The 19381-nt window shown below is 40.5% G+C and overlaps 1 protein-coding gene across 1 annotated transcript; it reads left to right on the forward strand.

The window, feature by feature from the left end:
• Positions 1-1947: 1947 nt before the first annotated feature.
• Positions 1948-12856, forward strand: LOC125698861 (haloacid dehalogenase-like hydrolase domain-containing 5). The gene is made up of 8 exons (XM_048957745.1): positions 1948-2079; positions 3524-3733; positions 4154-4266; positions 5502-5595; positions 6805-6838; positions 7697-7871; positions 9625-9813; positions 10606-12856. Exons 1-8 carry the CDS (start codon positions 1948-1950, stop codon positions 11003-11005), a joined length of 1347 nt encoding a protein of 448 aa, XP_048813702.1. The 3' UTR covers positions 11006-12856.
• Positions 12857-19381: the final 6525 nt, after the last annotated feature.

Raw genomic sequence — 19381 nt, forward strand, 5'->3', positions numbered from 1 at the left:
TCTCGTTTTTATAAAGTCAGTGCACTTGATCTGCAGGCTGTTTGTACTGTTGTGGAAGACAACATTTTTTCCCAGAGATTCTTCCCTGAAATATCTGGCCACCAAAGATGAAACAACAGGCTCCTCCCATGTTGGCTCAGGCCCATGGACTGGCAGTACTGGATCACAGCAGTGTACTTCACCTATGGTGAAGTTCAGTGTGTGCAAGCTGCCCAGCACTAAGCCACTGAGTTCCTGGAGCTTACTATGTTGGCAGGCAGCCTTTAAGTCCTTATCATTGGTCAACAAACCACAGTATGACAAAAAGGGGAACCTTTGTAGGTTCCCTACCTGGTGTATGGAACCTGCTTTGGCAGGGGGGTTGGACTCAATGATCTCTGGAGGTCCCTTCCAACCCCTACAGTTCTGTGATTCTCTGAAATATAAAATAAAAAGCAAACTGGAACTGCCTAATGGGCTTGCCAAAAAGGCAGTTAGAGTTAAAGCTCGCTTGTAAACCGCCCCTTTGCAACCATGCTTCTAGTAGGCTGTATTTTTTGTTGTTCAGTACAATGACTTTTTCTTCTGGTGGAAGAGTAGTTGTAAGAAAAATGCAAAACTTGTTATGCTCTGCAGATAACCAAGCTAGACTTAGCGGGGAATAAACCCACTAGATGGGAGTTTATGCACACCTGTGGTTGATTCTTCTGTCACCATAAGCATGAAAGAAAAGGGACAGACAGAGATTTGGGACAAAGTAATGAGAAGTGGCATAAAAATGAATATACAGGAAGAATGAGGAAAAGTTTAAAACAAGATAGTAATTGTATTCATGTTCGAAAGAGTAGCTGACAGCTCTGAGCAGGACCAATGTAATGGGACAGAAGTTGTTGAAGCAAATGCTTATTTCCACTGACCAACACAGAAATGGAATATATATATATAAAAACGCAGTGTGGAGCTGTGCAGTGCAAGCTGCCAAACACTGCAGCACTGCATGGGGAATGTTCTTCAGCATGTCTGAGCCAACAAATAGTGCCGTAGTCATTTCTCAGCAGTGACCTCTAGCAATACCTGCATAGTGCTGGCTTTGCAGGCTGTTAGGCTGCTGGCAAGTTGCTGTAGCCACGAACCTGAACTAGCAGTTTGGCTTGGTGAACGGAATGGTGCACAGGCTCTGCGCTAACTGCTGCTTTGGGTGTGCAGCTGGACTTAGAGATGTGGATGTAGTGGGCTTCTAACTACCACTGGTGCAGCAGCTCAGCTTTGACTGTGCCTGGGTGATGATGATCGCTGTGTGTGTGTGATCATGTGCTTTTGTGTTGTGGAGTTCTGCGTTGTGCAGGATCTCGGCCCAGACCGTGAAGGAATGATCTCTGTAGTGCTTGAGTTGCTCTGTTCACCACAGCGCTCTGCTCATGCTGTTGTGTTTCAGAAACGCACTGGCTTTGTTTCATTCCTGCCACCCGCTGCATCAGAGCCGTGTGGGCCCCGGAGCTCCGTTTGTCCCTTCAATCTGAGGGATTGGTGGGAAGAACGGCTCAGGGTGCGGTGCCGGGACTGAGCGGATCTGCTTGACGCGCGTTAGCCGACAGCACTGCGGGGTACCCAGCCCCTGGTAGCGCTGTTTGGCTCCTCGCGTTTCAGTCCAGTCGCCGGGAAGTGCCGCGATGTCGGTCCTGCATCCGAGGTACCGCAGTGCCCCGTACAGATGCGATGTGCTTCTTTTTCGAAGGGCGGTGACCCCGAAGCGCCGGAACGCGTGCCGCTGTTGTTACAGAAGAGACGCGCCGTTCCCGGTGGAGTTGCCGCGCCGTGCCGCTGTTTCCCGTGGCGGTGGCCGCGGTTCTGCCGGCGTCGTGCGGGCGGCGTCCCCGCGGCTCGGGGCGGGGCGGGGCCTTCCGCGGGGCGGGGCCGGGCTTTGAAGCCGGGGCGGCGGCGGTGCCCGGCCGCTCGTGCAGTTCCGCCATGCGCTGGGCGCTGCCGCTCCGCGGGCTGCCGGGGCCGCTCGGAGGCGGCGCGGTGGGGCGGCCTCCGTGGCTGTCGGCGTTCGGAGGGCGGCGCGGCGGCACGGCGGCGGCTGCGGGGAACGGCGGGAAGGTAAGAGAGGAGAGGGCAGGGCAGGGCTCGGCCGGGCTCTGGGCGGGGCGCGCCGGAACGAAACCGAAACGGCGCCGGGCAGAGGCGCGGAACGCAGGGAACGGCGGCCGCGGGGCGGGTTCTGCGTTCTGTCGGGCGCCGTTCGCTGTGCGGCACGTGGGACGGGTGTTTGTTGTGCCCTAAAGCGAACGGCTGCGGTTACGGAGGGGAGAAAACAGGGCTGTCTGCGGGAGCTCTTGTGCGGAACTCCAAGCGGCAAGCGGCGCGGATAATTCAGTGATACCGCGTTGCTTTTAAGGCACAGACTTCGTTAGGTTGGGCTCTATAGGGGAACTCGTGGGTATGCAGACGTGCTCTGAGTCGCGGTTTTAGGGAAGCGCTCGTCGAGGCTCGGCCGGCAGCCACGGACGGCGGTGTCCATGTTGTCTGTGTCAGCGCTGTGCCCGGCTGTGGGAAATGCGTCAGATGAATAATCGATGGGGAGTGAAGCGCTGCTTCGGAAGGCAAGGTGCCTTTGGGCTGGGTTCTGTCAGTCTGTCCTTTCAGAGAGCTTCAGCAGCAAATGCTGTCCCGGCTCCATTGCCTGCAGTCGTTCCCCCCCGGTTCACGCTGTCACGCTTAGCACTGGCCCTCATTCTCTCAGTCCGTGTTAATCCTGAAGCCCTGGACTCTGTTTCAGGGCTGGCAGAGGAGTGAAGCTTGGTTCCTTCTGTTGTGTCCCTTCTAACCTGGTGTGGTAAAAGTGCTGTCCATGGGCAGCCCTGCCTCACCCAGCTGGTTATGATCCTTGTGGGCCGATGAACCCAGTTCTTCACTTATTCAAAGACAGAGAGTTAAAATTCTCAGTAACAGCTTTAATGAAGTGCCAGCTTTAACAGCAGGCATTAGTGTGCTACATACAGAACTAGGAATTGCTGAAGGACTGTATGAGGGCCAGGAACAGATAGCTGTAGCAGGGCTAGGGAATGCAAAGAGGACGAGTGGCAGCAGGAACAGTTCCAGCACCTGGTTGTCTTGTAAGGGAGGAGTCTGTGCAGTGTGTGCAATAAACCCCTGCCTGCTCCTGAAACGTTTCCATTTCTTGTTGCTTTTAGTGGTTTCTGTCAGTATTCTCTGCATTAAAATTGCCTTTTGGCTCCCAGGTCAAGTGAAATCAGAAACGGGCTCACTGGCATCTTGCCCCTCATTTTACCACCTTACCTCAGTTTGTTCTGGTCTCTGAAACCACACAGACTGGGCAGAACTCATGGGTCTGTGCATAAGGAGAAGCAAGCTGTAGTGTTGCAGCATGTGCCTGTAAGACACATTAAGAAGTGCACAATAAAAGATCCATTCCTTCCCTGTGGAAGTGTGTGTTTTAACTGAGCTTCAGGTACTGTACTTTTTATCAAATATGTGTGTATGGACAATTAATGTACTCCTGCTTTTCTGTTCCTTCTCCCAGCTGAATGTGCTGCCATCCTTTGGGTTTCTTTTTGACATTGACGGTGTGCTGGTACGAGGAAAGACTCCAATACCTGCTGCAAAAACAGCCTTTCAGAAGCTGGTTAACTCTCAGGGCCAGTTCTTGGTGCCTGTAGTATTTGTCACCAATGCAGGGGATTGCCTTCGCCAGAAGAAAGCAGATCAGCTGTCCCATGTACTGGGAGTTCCAGTGAGTAGCCTAAATCCTACGTATTTTCTTACTTTTGGTGAATGCATCTAACGCACGATTTTCCATTACATGCTGCTCAATGAGTTTTTGTTTTAGCACCATAATTAAAGCCAGAGCAGTTCTGAGTTTTCTGTCCCCATCTGTTTACTAAATGAATTTAGAGAACCTTGTGTTTGTGCTGAATAGAGGAACTGTGGAAGCTGGAAGGGTTGTGAATTAGTAGTGTAGTTATGTCTTTTTTTCTGGAACTATCAGTACTTTAGCTGTGAATATTAGGAAGAAATGATACGACAGGGTTTTATGTTGACATGTATGATTGGTTTGTAATTCGTAGAATATGCATATCTGTTAATTAAATCTATGTATAAATAACTTCTCTGAAAAGCAATATGCTTCTCTTTGTTTTTAAATTCCAAACAGATTTCACAAGACCAAGTGATGATGTCGCACAGCCCGCTGCGGATGTTCAAACGTTATCATCCAAAATGTGTTCTTGTATCTGGACAAGGACCACTGCTTGATATTGCTCAGGAGTATCTTTGAAAGGACAAAATAAACTTTCCGTTGGAGTATTTTCCTTAATCAAGTTCAGACCAAATATTTTAGCACTACAAATTTAGTATTGAGAGTTCACTAATTAGCTACTTTAGTTCTTAATGTCAAATTTAAGTTTTGAAAGTGGTTGGTTGTTGATTTTTGCTTCAATTTATTCTACACTTTTTCATATTGCTATTACATGTCTTTAATTAGGAAGGAAAAATGACCATTATTTCTTTGTCTTATGTAGGTGTAATGAGCCTTTAGCATAAGGGTTTGTGTTCTCTTGAGGATGAGAACATGGCATCCTTCAGTACTCTGTAGTAAATCATATAGTTAGCCTTATCTTAGAAATGGTATTTCAGAGCCTGAATTTATTCTTTCTGTTCTTTTGTCTCCTGTTATCATTCTTCAGGTCAGCCTGCTCAGGTTTGTTAGGGATGTTAAGAGAGAAGAGTGTGATAAGATTGAAAGCAGCAAATAAGCAGCCATTTTGTTAGATAGCATTTTTACAGGGGATAATCTTTTTTTCAAACAAAACCTGTAGTGTTAATTCTAAAAGAAAATCCAGTGGCTCTGCTTTTATAATCAATATATTTAAATGCCTGTTGTTTCCATACTCATTGAGGAGGTCTTATTGGTAGTAGCATCCCTGCTGCTTTTACAAAATGAGCAGATTTAGTTTGGTTATGTCTTAAGTGAGTTGAAATTAATGGGATATATCTGTATTTAAGAGTAGCACTATGCAGATCTGGGAATTTTCTCACTTTTTGCTCCTTTCTTTTTTTTTAAACATGTTTCTAAATTTGCCTTACCCACCTGCAAGGCGTAGTTAAACCTTATTGGTCAGTCCACTGTTTTGCAACAGACTGAGCTTTCCTTCCTATAATAATTACTTGAGTTGTTGACTTTTTATGTTTATGTAAAGATAATCTTGGGGGAGTACTGCAGGTGTTGAGTGCCTTCTTCCTTTTCATCTTGTATTTTGAGCCAGCTCTCTACTCCATTTCTGTCAAGACTTCAGACTTCATATAGGACTTTGTAAATGAAGCAATGATCATTTATCTCATGCAAGAAAAAGTCTTTGGTAAAATGCTTACATTCCTAAATAGTTTGTTTTACCAGATGATTAGCAGCACGTGTGAACATTAATTGTCAAAATTGAATTACAGATTTTTAAAAAAATATTTTGATATAAGCAGTTCTGCATCCTTAACTGGTGTTCTCCCAGCCTTGGGTTCAGCCAGCCTGTCACCATTGAGATGTTGAGGGCGAAGCACCCTCTGCTGGATGTGGTTGACCACAACAGAGCACCGGGTGTTTTGGTGAGTCTGTGTTTAAATATTTTTATTTGCTCATTAGATGACATTCAGCTGTGGAGGTCAATATTTGAACTGTAGAGCTGTGATGTTGGCTTATGTTGCATCGTGACTTTACTTTTATTTCCTGCTTCTCTATTTGTTTCATGGCAACATTTTTCAAGAACCGTGCAGAGTTTTCCTTCTGTTAGTGGTAATTCCTTCACAAGTATTTGCACTTTGTAACTCACTGTTGTGTGATTATTACAGATATCTAATTCAAAATCTGTTTTGGAAAGCTTATTGGCTTCCTTAGATGCATGGAAGATGAAGTAAGCTTTTTCTTCCGGTAGAGGAATGTTGTGGAACTGATTCTGTAGGCCATGAAGTTGCTTTGGTTGCAATGATTTACAGCTACTGAACTTTTCTCCAAAAGGCTGCTTTTATTGTTTGTATGGTTATTTAATTATATCTAAATATTAACAGTACCTACTGCTAGTTTACATAAGCAGCATGTTTTAAACTGAGTCTTGCAGAATTTCAGGAAGAAGTGAATGCATATGCCACGAATACATGCATGTATATTGTGCATATACAGGGTCAGTAAATAAGGGGGTTCTTCCCTTGTGTGTAGTCAGAAAGGTCTTTGTTATGGTTCGTACAATTCATTACTTAATTATATTATCTCTTTCCTTGCTCCTCAACCAGGCACATTCAGAAATTCAAGAGACTATTCATGTTTTTGTCACCATGGGCTGTAGATCATGAAGTAAAAACTGTTTCTTTAGCAAATATATTATGAATTAACAATATATTTCTTCTTAGCACTGTTAAAGGCATGTACTTCAAAACAGGTATTTCAAATCCTTTGTTAATGCTGGAGGACTGTGTTACTGCTATAGAAAAACAAACATCCATGCTTCTGTGCAGAAGTGAACCATCAGCTGAGGCTCTGAGCCTTGCCAGAGGTAGTTGAATAAATTGTCTGAAGCTTCTGAATGTGGAATGCAATAACTTGCCTGGTATCCATTTGCTGCTGGATTTCAGTTTAGAACTTGAAATGCAGATTTCACAGTAAACTGGCCTTGGTTGCTGGAGTAGTAGCTGCACCAAAATAGTGCATTTCCTTTCAGTGTTGTGGAAGGCAGCTGTGGGAACTGTGCTTGAATTTTATTCTCTTGAAATAGTAGCAGATGTTTAATCTTGAGAAAACTTTCACTTTTTTTCTTATTTCAGTACCCCTCTGCTGTGGAGCTTCCCAAGATTGAGGGTCAGTTATGTTTACTTAATTTGTAACTATCCCTTAATAGATGGAATATCTTTATTATACTTTTCATTATCGTTAGAATTTATTTTCATACTGGTCATATTGGGAAGTTGGCTGAGACATTTCTAAAGCTTCCTCATTGGTGACATCTGTTATTGATACAGAATGTATAAGGTGTGGAAAAACTGTTCTATGTGTACAGTTTTCAGTCGTGTGTTTTTAAAGTTTCCAAAGGAAGGAGAGGTCTGTTTTCCTCTTCTATCTTACTTTAGCAGGCTGTTACTGAATTCCTTTTAAATATTAAGAATGAGTTGACATGTTCAGAAATAACTGGTCTTGATTTCAGGAGGGTGACCTGAGAGCTGTAGCGTGAGAAGTATCTTGTTTCAGCATATCATATCTTGGCTGAATCTTGTCTGAAGAAAACATTAAAATAGAAACTAGCCAAGGATTAAAATAAAAGTGCCTTGATTTTTGGAGACCAGAAAATTGTGTAGAAACAGCATCCAAATCCTGTTTTAACATGAACAAAGTAACATTACTGATGGATTATTTCAATACTGTACATGAACTTAGTTCACAGAGGTACAGAGGACTTAGAAGTATAATGTATAAGTTAACATTTTGTGCTGTGGAACAATCTGGCCATTGCAAAGAATCAATGAATTTCTTCTAGATTTTGCATTGGAAGCTTTGTTACTTCTGATATTCTTTTGTGAAAGAGCAGGAAACATTAAAACATTATGGAGGTATTTCATTTTGTCACCTTTAAATCAAATTAATGTTGAGCCTTGTTAAACCAAGCTTGTATCAGAGGTATGGTGCCCTGCTAACTCTGTTATGTATTTCTTGGTTTTATAGCTGTCATTTTGTTTGGGGAGCCTGTCAGATGGGAAACCAACCTTCAGCTTATAATAGATGTTTTGCTGACCAGTGGCTACCCGGGTAATCCATATCACCATGAAAATTACCCTCAGATACCTGTACTTGCTTGTAATATGGATCTAATGTGGGTAGCTGAAGCACAGTCTCCAAGGTAAGTGCAGCTATAACACCATACAGGTATGCCATGTGACATCTTAGGTTTTTCCTCACTTCTTTAGTACAATTAATAGTCAGTATTTCCATACAGCATTTTTATATGGCTTTATGGTAGATCTCAGATTCAAATACAACATTTCAAAAGCAGCGTGCTGTCAGCAAATACTGCCTTATTACTACCTGTGCCATTGTATCCAGGAAATCAGTTGCTGGAGATAAGACTGCTTTTATGACGTCAACTTTTTTGTTTCCCCACTCACAAAATAGAGCTTGAAGGCTTAGAGTTTGTCCAAAGGGAAAAAAAATTCAAATCTAATGTTTCATTTAATTAGGTACTTTTTTTTTTTTTTGGTTTGTTTTTGTATTTTCCAACTTACAGTTTCTGGCAGGGTGAAGAATTGTCATGCTAGCTAAAAGCAATGAGTTCTGGAGCTGAAGACAATATAGTGTAAAGGAACATAGGAAAAAATGAATAGAACACATAGGACAGGATGGCATGATCTCTGAGTGTTTTATTTTGACTTTAACAGAAGGCAGTTCTTTAACGTGTTTATTTCCCCTACCTTCCCCCTCAGTGTAAAATGTGAACATACACTGAAATAGAAATTGTTATTATTGTGACCTGATAACGGGTTTGATCTCAGGTAGGTGATCTTGTCAGATATTCCTAGTTGGTTATGAAGACCACATCTAACATTAGCAAACTATGTGTGTATGCTAGTTCAGCTAGAGTAAGGTGATAAGAGTGTGTGTGTATAATGTGTAAAAGCATTAAGAGGCATATTTCCAGTAGTGTTCCTCAGGAAAGATCCAGTATTAAAACTGAAATAAAGTTTGCTTTTTCCTTCGAGTTTGTTGCTTTGTCTGTTGGAAAGTGACTCCCTGAGCATGTGGTTTTAAACTGCTGTTAGTGTTTACTGGAAATAACTTTATGCTGATTTATTCAGATTTCTTGAAACAATAAACAGGGTGGAGAGGGTGAATGAAGTGATATGTATTAGTTCATGCCTAATTCCACATGCTGATTTCACTAATGATGTAAAGCTGCTTTTTTGGTTATGAAATTATGTCTTTTACTATTTTACTGCCTTGGTTGATGAGCTGCATCACTTGCTGCTCGCACCTTGCTTGAGCAAATAAATTGAGTTATCAGCAGCTTGGTGCAGTGTTAATTTGTTCCGTGATTTTTTGCATCTCTTCTTGAGAGAAACCAACGAAGTTTTTGTTTTCACATTATAGACTGCATTTTGGTATACTCTTGTTTTTAAAAACAGAATAACTTTCCTCCTGTTGGTTTCTGACTTTCCTTTTCCATTTCTCCTCTTTGTTATTTCAGCTGCTTCTGTTCAGTCACTGCAAAGAGCAGATCACAGCCTAGGCATTTTTTCAAAGCGTGTCCCTTCTATAAATGATCAGATCTGTGTAAATGCATGCAACACCATTACAAATATGTTTTTGAAACCAATAAGAACATAAAACATAATTGGAACAATTATTAATTCTTCATTATTATCTTTATAGATAGCGAATATAGTTATAGTTATATAGTATAATTATTATCTTTATAGTTAGCGAATCAGCACTTAATTATTATTGAAAAAGCTGTGGGAATGCTGCATGCAAATGGAGAGAAATCTCATAGTAACAGGAATTGACTCGCAACAGATAATGAAATAAAAAAGGTCTTGTTTTTTTTTCCTGTGTGCTTGATGTAATTTGGTTTGTCACATATCTTTCCATCTTCTTAGGTTTGGGCATGGGACATTCATGGTTTGTTTGGAAAACATTTACAAGAAAATTACTGGCAAAGATCTGAAATATGAGGCCTTAATGGGCAAGCCTAGTGAACTGACCTATCAGTATGCAGATTACCTTATCAGAGCTCAAGCAGCAGAAAGACAGTGGAAGCAACCCATTCTAACTCTTTATGCAGTTGGGTAAGAAATTATAAGTCTAATGAATACATCAAGAAATTACTTTCAAGATAAATACTGAAAAATAAAAACACACAACTCTTTGTATGGTTAGGCCCATTATGTCACTGCTGGGGCAACTGAAAATGGTTAGCACTGTGTTGTACCTAGGTGTTTTCATGCCTCGCTGTTTCTAGCCTTCCACTTGATTCTTAGATGTATGTACCATTTCTGTGCAAGTATGAAAGGGAGGATTTATGTTTCTTAATAATTTATTTAAAATGCTCTTTGAGCCTTTAACAAAAAGTTTGTGAGGGGTTGTTTTGTTTTCTTTAACTTAGTGGTATAACAACCGCAAGCTTTGAGTAGTACATGACATTTTAAGGAATGCTGGAGCTAGAGTTGATTTGAGGTGTAATTGAACTTGGTCATATACAACTATGCGTGCAGTGAGTGACATTGTAGAATCATTTTAATAGAATGAGATAAAGCTGTATTTTATCAAGGATTGTTCCAGAATCTCCAAGATGCTTGGAAATATAACCTTATTAATGGACTGCTAATAGCTGTCCTTGCTTTCCCTTCACCCTATCCCAGGTCTGGAAGTCTCAGTACAGAGAATTTTCACTCCTATTAAATGTCACAGTTAATGAAACTGCATAATAAAATTGCTATATGACTGGATTTTCTCCTGTGTAAATAATTCCACACGAAGTTATGGAAAATGCAGAATACATAGTTAAAACCTCGATGTCCTTTCATACACTTGGACAACTAAAATTGTGCTGCTGACTGAAGTACTATTTGTATTTCCAGAGATAATCTCATGACTGATGTCTATGGTGCTAACCTTTACAATCGCTATCTCGAAGAGAAGAATTCCAGAAAAGGCTCAAAAGCATGGATTCAGGCCAAAGTTGCTGGTGGCAAAGGGTCTGCTGCTCTCTCTCAGGATGATGAAATAGCCAACAGCTGGGAGAATGAACTGGCATCCTCTGCTGCTACCCATTGCAGGTCTGTTCTGGTTTGTACTGGGGTTTACAACCCTCACTCAGAGGTACCCTTGGATACTAAGGAGAGCAGAACTGAAACGATATTCCATGGCCACAGAGATTTTAGGTTTGATCCTGGTTTAGTGGAACCAGATCATGTGGTACCAGATGTTAATGCTGCTGTAGACCTGATCTTCCAGTTGGAGAACTTTGCTCCTAATTGACATGACATGATTTCTTCAGGACTGCTTAATGTTACACTTGTCTTCCCCAAAACTGTGCTTTAAAATCATGCCACAAACTGCTTTTTTTTTTTTTTAAACGTGAAAGTAGATTAATGTGCTTAATATACTTAGTATAAGACTATATAAATTAAAAAAAATCTGTTTAAAATACTTTAAGATTATATAAGTATAAACAATACTTTAAAAGTATTTCAAACTAATTTATTGCTTTAGCTGTTCTTTATTTGGATGTTATTCATTATTTTAGGTATTCCAGTAGTTATTTTTCATAATTGCTTATGTTTTATCGGTCCTTAAATTCCTGTGTGACCACTCATTCTTTTCTTTCTTGAAAGATTTACCTTCTAGTTATTGGAGGTTTTTGATAGTGAGACTGGGTCAATCACATAATTACAAATTGTTTGATATAGAGCACAGTAAGTATTCTGCAAAAGATGAGCATTCTTTCAAATATGTTGCTTCACATAAGAGTTGAATTCGAGAATATTCTGTCTCTGTACTCACTCAGATGGAACCATGCAGCCTTTCTTTTTATCTGTTTTCCAATGCATCTGGACCTGCATTGCTGCTATGCTCTGACACGTAAACCCTTAAAAGAAACGCCAGTATAAGCTGATGAAAGCTGAGTTGTTAACAGAAATTTTGGAACTCCTGCTAACTGAACAGTCATACAGGGAAAGCAGCAAATAGTGAGTGTCCTATGTGGTGTAACACCTGGCCTTTTTGTAGTTGCCTTTTTATTTGCACTTCTGTGGGTAATTTTGGAAATTGTTTTGGGCATTTCACCTGGGCATCTCCACGGAATGAGTGACTGCTATTTGGGCAAAAAGTGCCTACTAGTTTACTTGAAGCTTTGTACCACTGTGGTAGCTGACTGCCCTTGAGTGTAATATGCTTTGTCTTGTGTCAATGTTATGTGTTTGGTTCATGGATTTTTATAATTGTTCATTTTTTTAAAAAACTTATTTTTATAAAGTACTTCTAACCATTTTAATCCAAAAGATGTATTTGAAAATGTCTTCTGTGTTGGTTATAACACACTGAGATAACACTTGAGATAAGCTGTGTGTCTGTCCCATATTGCTTGGAAAACATAAGTCAATTAAATGCTTAAAAATGAAGTCAACTTACATGGAAGTAGCATGTAAAATCACCTTAGGACTAGTGAGGTGTGGGATCTGTTTTGTTTCAGAAATAAGAAATGGTACAACAAATCTGAGAGTCTTCCAGAGTTCTTGCAGAAGCAGAATGCTGCCTTACAAACATTCTCAGCTGGTGGGGTAAGGAGAAATGATGTCCTGGCCAACTTCTATGCTGCTTATTATCCTGAAATCCAAATCTGAGTACTCTTCATGTCATGAAGAGAACAACAGTGCTGCCATTAAGTCAGGCTTTTGTTGTGTTTTCTGTTTGCATGCCACTCCAGTCACTTCCACTACTGTCAGGATTGTTGATTAATTCACTCATGTTTCGTAAGTAGCTTTCAACATACCTTGCTGGATGCAGGGTTTTAAGTTTAAGGACACTGTTCCAAATATTGTATTTTGTTTTTATTCACTGGAAAACTATTACAGCAGTCCATTCTTACCTTTCTTACTTTTGCAGCAAGTGAATGTGTCTGTTTCTTTCTCTCTTTTCTGTAATATGCCAACTACTTACGAAGCATGCCAAATGTTTTTAAGTAAAGAATGTTAAGGTTTTGTAAGACGTCAGGATAACCAGAGTTGTGTTGTTTCAGTATTGAAGCACATTGCTGAATTCTTTCTTACTGGAACCCATTTCAGACTTTCAGTGAAGCAAGAAATAAAAACGTGGAAGTTGATGAAGAAGGCACTGTTCAATTTTTCTCCTTTTATTCCCCCCCAGATATGCATGAACATTTCAGCATCAGTTGTCATTTATCTGTCAGCACAAAACAAAATATAGGCAGTTGGTGCCACGGATGATGAACAAAGATGACCTATATATTGGAATTACTGTAAAACTTGAAAGAACTATTGGCATACTAAAGCAGTGGCCACAGCGTGCTAGCTAGCTAGGCTTGTTCCATGTTGTACAAGTGAAGATGCTACATTGGCAGACTTCTCCTTTGAATGTTGTATCTTGTTAACTCAAGAAGTGGTGCAGGTGAGATTTTCCTCCAGCGTGTCATAGAGCATTGCATCAGAGTCAATAATGCAATGTACCAATGTAACACTGTCTGTTAGAAATGATGCTTTAACGTGGTAAATTGGTACATTGGTAAATGAGTTAAATGTGGAACTCTGTAGAAGAAATGTTTCCATTACTTGAAAGGTAATGCGTAAAGTGAAAACCAGCATGGTAAAATGTTCTGTCTAACCAGTGAAGTGCGAGATGAATGAATATCAGGTTTGTTGAGAGAAGTCTCAAACTGTGTTAACTTTTTCTCTCTTTGATTATCCTCCTACATGGATTTTCACTTGTATTCTTTTGATGTGTTTTGAGCTTCAGTGCTTACCTCACTGAAATCGGCAGCACGTCCCACGTGTTGTGTTTGGCTGCACTGCTGGGTGTGACAGCACTTCTTTCAAGGCTAAAATGTCCTGTTGGAAATGCAGGTGGCCCGAGATGCTCCGGAGTAACGCAGTGAAGTCACTGTTAGCAAATGCTGGGGGTTGTGGTGAAGTTTCCGTCGTTAGAACTTGTCCTTCATTTCTGCACTGGTGGCATTTTCTACATTCGAGCATTTTCTGTAAAAAAAAAAAAAAAAAAAAAAAAAAAAAAACCCTCCAAAGCAACCTCTGAAGAATAAGTCCCGTGCTTTTTACTAATGTGAATTTGCAGTATTTTAAACTCCTGTCATGTATGCTCTTCAGTTTCGTATCTTTTTCTTTGGGAGTATTTTTGAGGAATTTAAGGAGTTAAAGTTTGAGGAGTGTGATGCTTAAAACACATTTTAAGATATTTCTCCATCCATATATTTAAAAAAACAAAACCAAACCAAAGCTTGATTTAAAATAAAACATATGTCGCATCTTGGAACTCTTAAATGTCAAGAAAGGAACCATCGGCTTTGCAGCACGCCTGCACTTTTGAGCTGGGTGCCGTGCGCCTGTCGGTACCGCTGGCTGTGGGTTAATCGCGCTTCCCGGTGCAGCTGTGAGAGCCGCCTCAGCAGAGGGGCTGCGCTGCCCTCGCGCGCCATGCCCTGCCCAGCCGTGCTGGCGCTGCAGGCGGGCCGCGGGGGGGCGCTGTCCGCCATGTTGGCTGCCCGCCATGTTGAGTTACCTCAGAGGGGCGGTGGGGCCGGGTGTGGGGAGGCGGTGCGGTGGAGGACTGATAGTCTCTTCTCCATGCTTTTATTCGTTCAAGTAGTAGCTACCGCCCTCACGCGTTCTCCGAGATCCAGGGTATTTCAAGTTCATCCTCGTGGACCAAACCCCATGTTGTTAAGTGGTAAGTTGGTAAAATGCTGCAAAAATGGCGGGTGCCAGGATACTGTCATCCTCTCATCCACTCTTGATTTCAAATGAATACTAAGCACTTGGTCCCTCCTCAGTCAGTGTTTGTGTCAGACGCATTCTGCCCTAGCAGTCTGAGAGACGAGCTCAGCATGGTGCGCCTGAAAGCAGCAGCCAGACGTTGCTCCCCAGTTTGGCTGTAGGTGACTTCAAATATATCAGTCATGTTAGATTTGGGAAAACATCTGAATTCTAAACAACTGGTTGGGCTTTCTTCAATGAGAGATAGGGGAAAGAAGTGACACTAATTTATTTGTTTTTCCTGTGAAATGTGAAAAGGCTATAGGAGCTGAAAGGCCCTGGAGCATCTGGGTTTTGTTTTGTGGGTGGATTTGCAGAGACCAGCATACAACCATTATGTTTTCCTTGCACTGGATTTTCAGAACTTCAGTTTGCCAGCTGTGTCAGCTATTTCTTGTTCAGAACGTGTTTCAGAGTGATGCATAGAAAGGAAAACTAACAAATGATTCACAGAAACATTTTTCTAAGCTTTGATTTTGCCACTGTGATTTTTTTGTTCCCACCACCTACCTTTGAATCTCAATAGGGTAAATTACTTGTTAGATGCAATTATTTTCAGTGCAGTTTACCAAGCTCATAGTGTTAGCACATGGTGACACTGAGGTATCATTCTGCCTTTGTAATGACTGCATATAGTGTTGTAAACTGATGTGCAAATACATCTGAAACTAATGCAGCTACATGTTGTTTTCAGTTATGCTAATTGCACAGACAGCTGAAGGTGTGTGAACTTGCTCAGGCCAATGGTTCTGATCACTGACTAACACAGACTGTATTCAAGTATTTTGTATACAACTATGGATTTTGGGGTGATGAGATATATCCTGCTTTCAACATTCAAACAGCCTGCACATCAGAAGTTTCTGATAAGAGTGTGTGGTCAGTTCAATGAATAACAGATCAATATGTATTCAAAATAGCAAACACAAAGTAAACCCACCTGAAAATCAGCTGAGCCTGAATCTCTTGCTTAATTAATCTTAAAAGATATTCTTCTTTGCTTTTGTTGATGTTGTATGCCAGGCTAAGAATCCACGATCATGCTAAACATGTGCAGTTAACACCCAGCTAGGCTTCTGGCAGGTTTATCTATTACCTTCTGTAGCAGAAGCAGTGCTTGTACTGTAGCTAAGAGTTTTTCTCAAAATTAGAAGTGCGTTTTCAATGGACTCAAGTCTCACCTCTTGCTTTATGACAGTGTATCTGTGTTTACGCTTTCCACTAGCTTAATAGTTAAGTTCCTGGCCATAGATGAAGATGCTTTGTTTAATTTACAATAACTAAATAAAATCGCGGATATAAATGTTCCTTAGGGAAGGTGCAGTTTTAACCACATTGTTTACATTTAATTGTAAACATTGAGGAAAAGTTATCTGCACCTCCAACATGGAAGACTTTGAATCCTTTTTATGTGCATGCATTTATGTAGGTGATGGGCAATTGTAAGTATGTGTAAGAGTCAAGTACTGCTTGTTTAACAGAATACACTGAGCTATCTCGTCTAAAATTAAAAGAACAAACAGCACTGTATAAAGGATACAGAATTTCTTAAAATTTTCATTTTTTTTTTTGTTTTTGATAAACAGCCACAGCAAATTACATGCATAAAATAACCACAAAAGATATTAATTGCCAAATGTTTAATTAAATTTTTAATGATACACAGTACAATGTATCTACTAGACTACAATTCACAACATAAAGCAGGTTTTGTATCTGCTTAGAAATATTCTTCATAATAAATTTATAAATAGATGAAGGTAAAGTATAAAAAGTTACTGTAGTATGCAAGCTTGCTCCCTTGTCTCCTCATATTCCAAATGACCCAGTCAATATTGTAATAAGAGAAGTAGTTAGTGATGATTAGAAACGTACAGCCTGCATCTCTCAAAGAAACCTTGGAAAAAACAGCAACAGATTTGTCCTAGAAAATGCAGAATACTTTTAACACCGTTATCCTCTAAACCTTTCACATCATTTCGGAATGCAGTGAATGAATTCAATATGAATCAGAGATTTGTATTTTCTCCCCAGCAGGTGCATGCGCCAGACTCACTTGAATGCTATTGACTCTCTGGAGTTGTGCATCTCAGGAGACTGGATGTTCCAGCCATCAGGTATCAGTGAGCGAGGCACAAAAGAGGGAAAAGTTGGTTGAGAGCACTGAGCACATCTGACTATTGAAACTCTTAGCGTTTCTCCACAAAGGCAACATGAAATCTTAACACCGTTACAAGTAACTAAATTCACCTTCTGCTCAGTAAGCCTGTATCTATGCTGTACCCGGGAGGTGGAGCAGTGTCTGGTCTCATGCATTGGGTCCCAGGTTTTGAAATGGTATGTTCACATAGCACCATTTCAACACTCAACTCTACCGACTGAATCCCTCATATTACGCCACCGAGTTTCAGCAGTTACTCATCAGTACGTCGCTCTCTTAAGAAAACATACATGGAGTTTTCTTTTGTCAAGTATCAAAACACTTTTCATACCTAGAATGATCTATTTTTGTACCACTTACAAAGGGGAAAATCCTTATCTATGCACAGCATTGAAATAGGGAATTAACATGAAAAATAAAGAATGAGTATGCTTTGCCTTCTGCATGAACGTATTTTTATCTGATAACCATTTCCTTTTTCTGAGAATCTGGTTCCACACAAGTCTTGTGCTTTTTTTTTTTGCAGCGGTAATTGCTGAAATTCAGCTCTTAACTCTTATGAGTAGCTTCCAATTGTCAAGGCAAGTTGGCATGCCATGTTCAAAAGACAGTCTTTCATACCTTTGTTTTCATATGGAATAGTTTGGATAGTCAAAATGGTCAGATGTTCTAAAAAGGCAGTTTCTAAGGAAATAGTCTTTCATTTAATGTTTTCCTGTTTCTGTTTGCAGAAAGATGTTATGTGTATATTTTGGTTGATTGAATGATTTGAAATCACAACTGCTAGCTTGCCCCAGTGTTGGTCATGTGTAAGGTACTTAGAAACTTGGATCCCCCAGCTAGCTACTACATTTGAATAATGTGTCCTTTAAGATGTCTTGGTGAGTGTGGGGGGCTTAAGACTGAAACTCCTATGGTGTAGCCAACTATTAGTTTGAGTAAGAATAAACTTAATAGGGGAACTGTTGTTCCTAGTATCTTAATCCAGAATGTAAACATAAAAAATATAAATGCAGAGTGATATTTTGGTTTATGAGTAATTTTAAAAGGACATTTCACTTGTAGTAATTCAGCTGGAATACCCAAGTTTGCATGGTTAAGCAAGCTTTAGATGGAAGTGGCTTAGATAGAAGCAGCCTTGGGAAACTGCTGTACCTACCAGATGCCTTACCCTGCTTACAGCACCTCATCAGCTGAATGAGTGCAATGCATGTTAAGATCTTGTCACTGTTACAGAGGTGGGAGAACTGTAATTCCACGTGCAGAAAACCTCTGGGTTACAGTCCCACTGTGCCCCTTTAGAGATTTGTGAGGAAATTCTTTTTTTTTTTTTTTTTTGTATATTTGCGGTTGAGAGAATAGAAATCAGTATCAGCAGTTCAGTTCAATAATCAATTTGGAAGTAACTCAAGTGAAATCTAAAAATGTCTTGCAAAAGAAAAATACAAAGTAACTTTTTAATGATAAAAGAGTCTCAATTTTTTCTTTTATTGATTGCAATGAGGTTGTATCTGATCCCCCACTATTCTCAGAGCATGTCCCTGGAGAAAGGTGATGTACTTTTACATTAAGCTACTCTGTTATGTCAGCTATAGTTCAGCATTCCACTTTTGTTGGAGGTAGACAGCCATCAAAAGTCAAGCAGGAAAACCTGTAACTACTAGTGCAGAGTATTACTTTGAGAAGAAAATTACCTGCTTTAAACTGAGTAATCATTGACTAAACTGCCCAGATTTAATGAGATAAAATAGAAAATTCTTCTTGGCTAACTCAAGCATAGGCTTTACTTTTCTCATTCTTGGGAACTTACTGTTAATTTGTTTTCCAGTGGCCTCATACAAATCAGTACGTCAGAACAAGGCAACTGTTGATACAGTCTGCCTTCAGTCACACCTAAAGGTATAGAGGTAATTGGGGTACCTGCTGTTGTCAGTATTAGCATGACAGAAACCCTTGTTGAAAAAAGACAGTAAAAACAAAGGAAATAAAAATTAAAAAAAAGAAAAAAGAAAAAGCTCTTTTGTTCAGACTAAAATGAAATGATAAAAAGGGGTACAGAGGGCTAAACATGCCAGGAATCAGAATGTCTTGTTGTAGAATAGCTTTTTTTCCTAAAGTATGTGGTAGGGACTACATGGAAGTGCTTGCATCTGAGATTTTTGCTTTGAATAGTTCTATGACTATGTTCAGTAGAGAACTAGCATGACCTGCCCAGAAAAACTAATGTGTGCAGGAGGCTTGTTTTCAGACCAAGATCTCAGTGGGATGGTCAGCACTAAAAATACTACAACATTAGAACTGAGATCATATTTCCCAGATCTTTAAGTCTCTTCCTGTAGGGAGAAAAAGAACTATGAAATCTGGGAAGAGCTCCCAGGACTGACCTGAGATGGCAAAAGGCATACAAAGGGTAAACTGGATGCTGACTGGCTATGAGATTAAATGATGGAGGTGTAAGTCTCAGTGGAATAATATACACCAGGGAAGCACTAGGGAAAGGCTTTGGTGTTATCTGAGTGCACCACTGCTCAGATGTATGCAGAATGTTCAGGTTTACTGCAGTAATGCATTTAAACTACATGTGACAATCTGTTCTTCATATAAATCTGGTTTCCTCTGAAGTCAAAGAAACAGCAGTAAGAGCCCTGGTTTTCAGGAAGCCCTAAGAAATCTACGCTGTGTACAGAGAGC

Source organism: Lagopus muta, chromosome 11, assembly GCF_023343835.1.
Source record: "Lagopus muta isolate bLagMut1 chromosome 11, bLagMut1 primary, whole genome shotgun sequence".
In the NCBI taxonomy this organism is placed as follows: Eukaryota; Metazoa; Chordata; class Aves; order Galliformes; family Phasianidae; genus Lagopus; species Lagopus muta.

Excerpts from the sequence above, each read along its gene's own strand:
- LOC125698861 (XM_048957745.1), top strand. The coding sequence starts at position 1,948 with ATGCGCTGGGCGCTGCCGCTCCGCGGGCTGCCGGGGCCGCTCGGAGGC. Across the intron at positions 7,872-9,624 it reads GCTGAAGCACAGTCTCCAAG|GTTTGGGCATGGGACATTCA; the intron begins GTAAGTGCAGCT and ends CCATCTTCTTAG. Across the intron at positions 9,814-10,605 it reads CTAACTCTTTATGCAGTTGG|AGATAATCTCATGACTGATG; the intron begins GTAAGAAATTAT and ends TTGTATTTCCAG.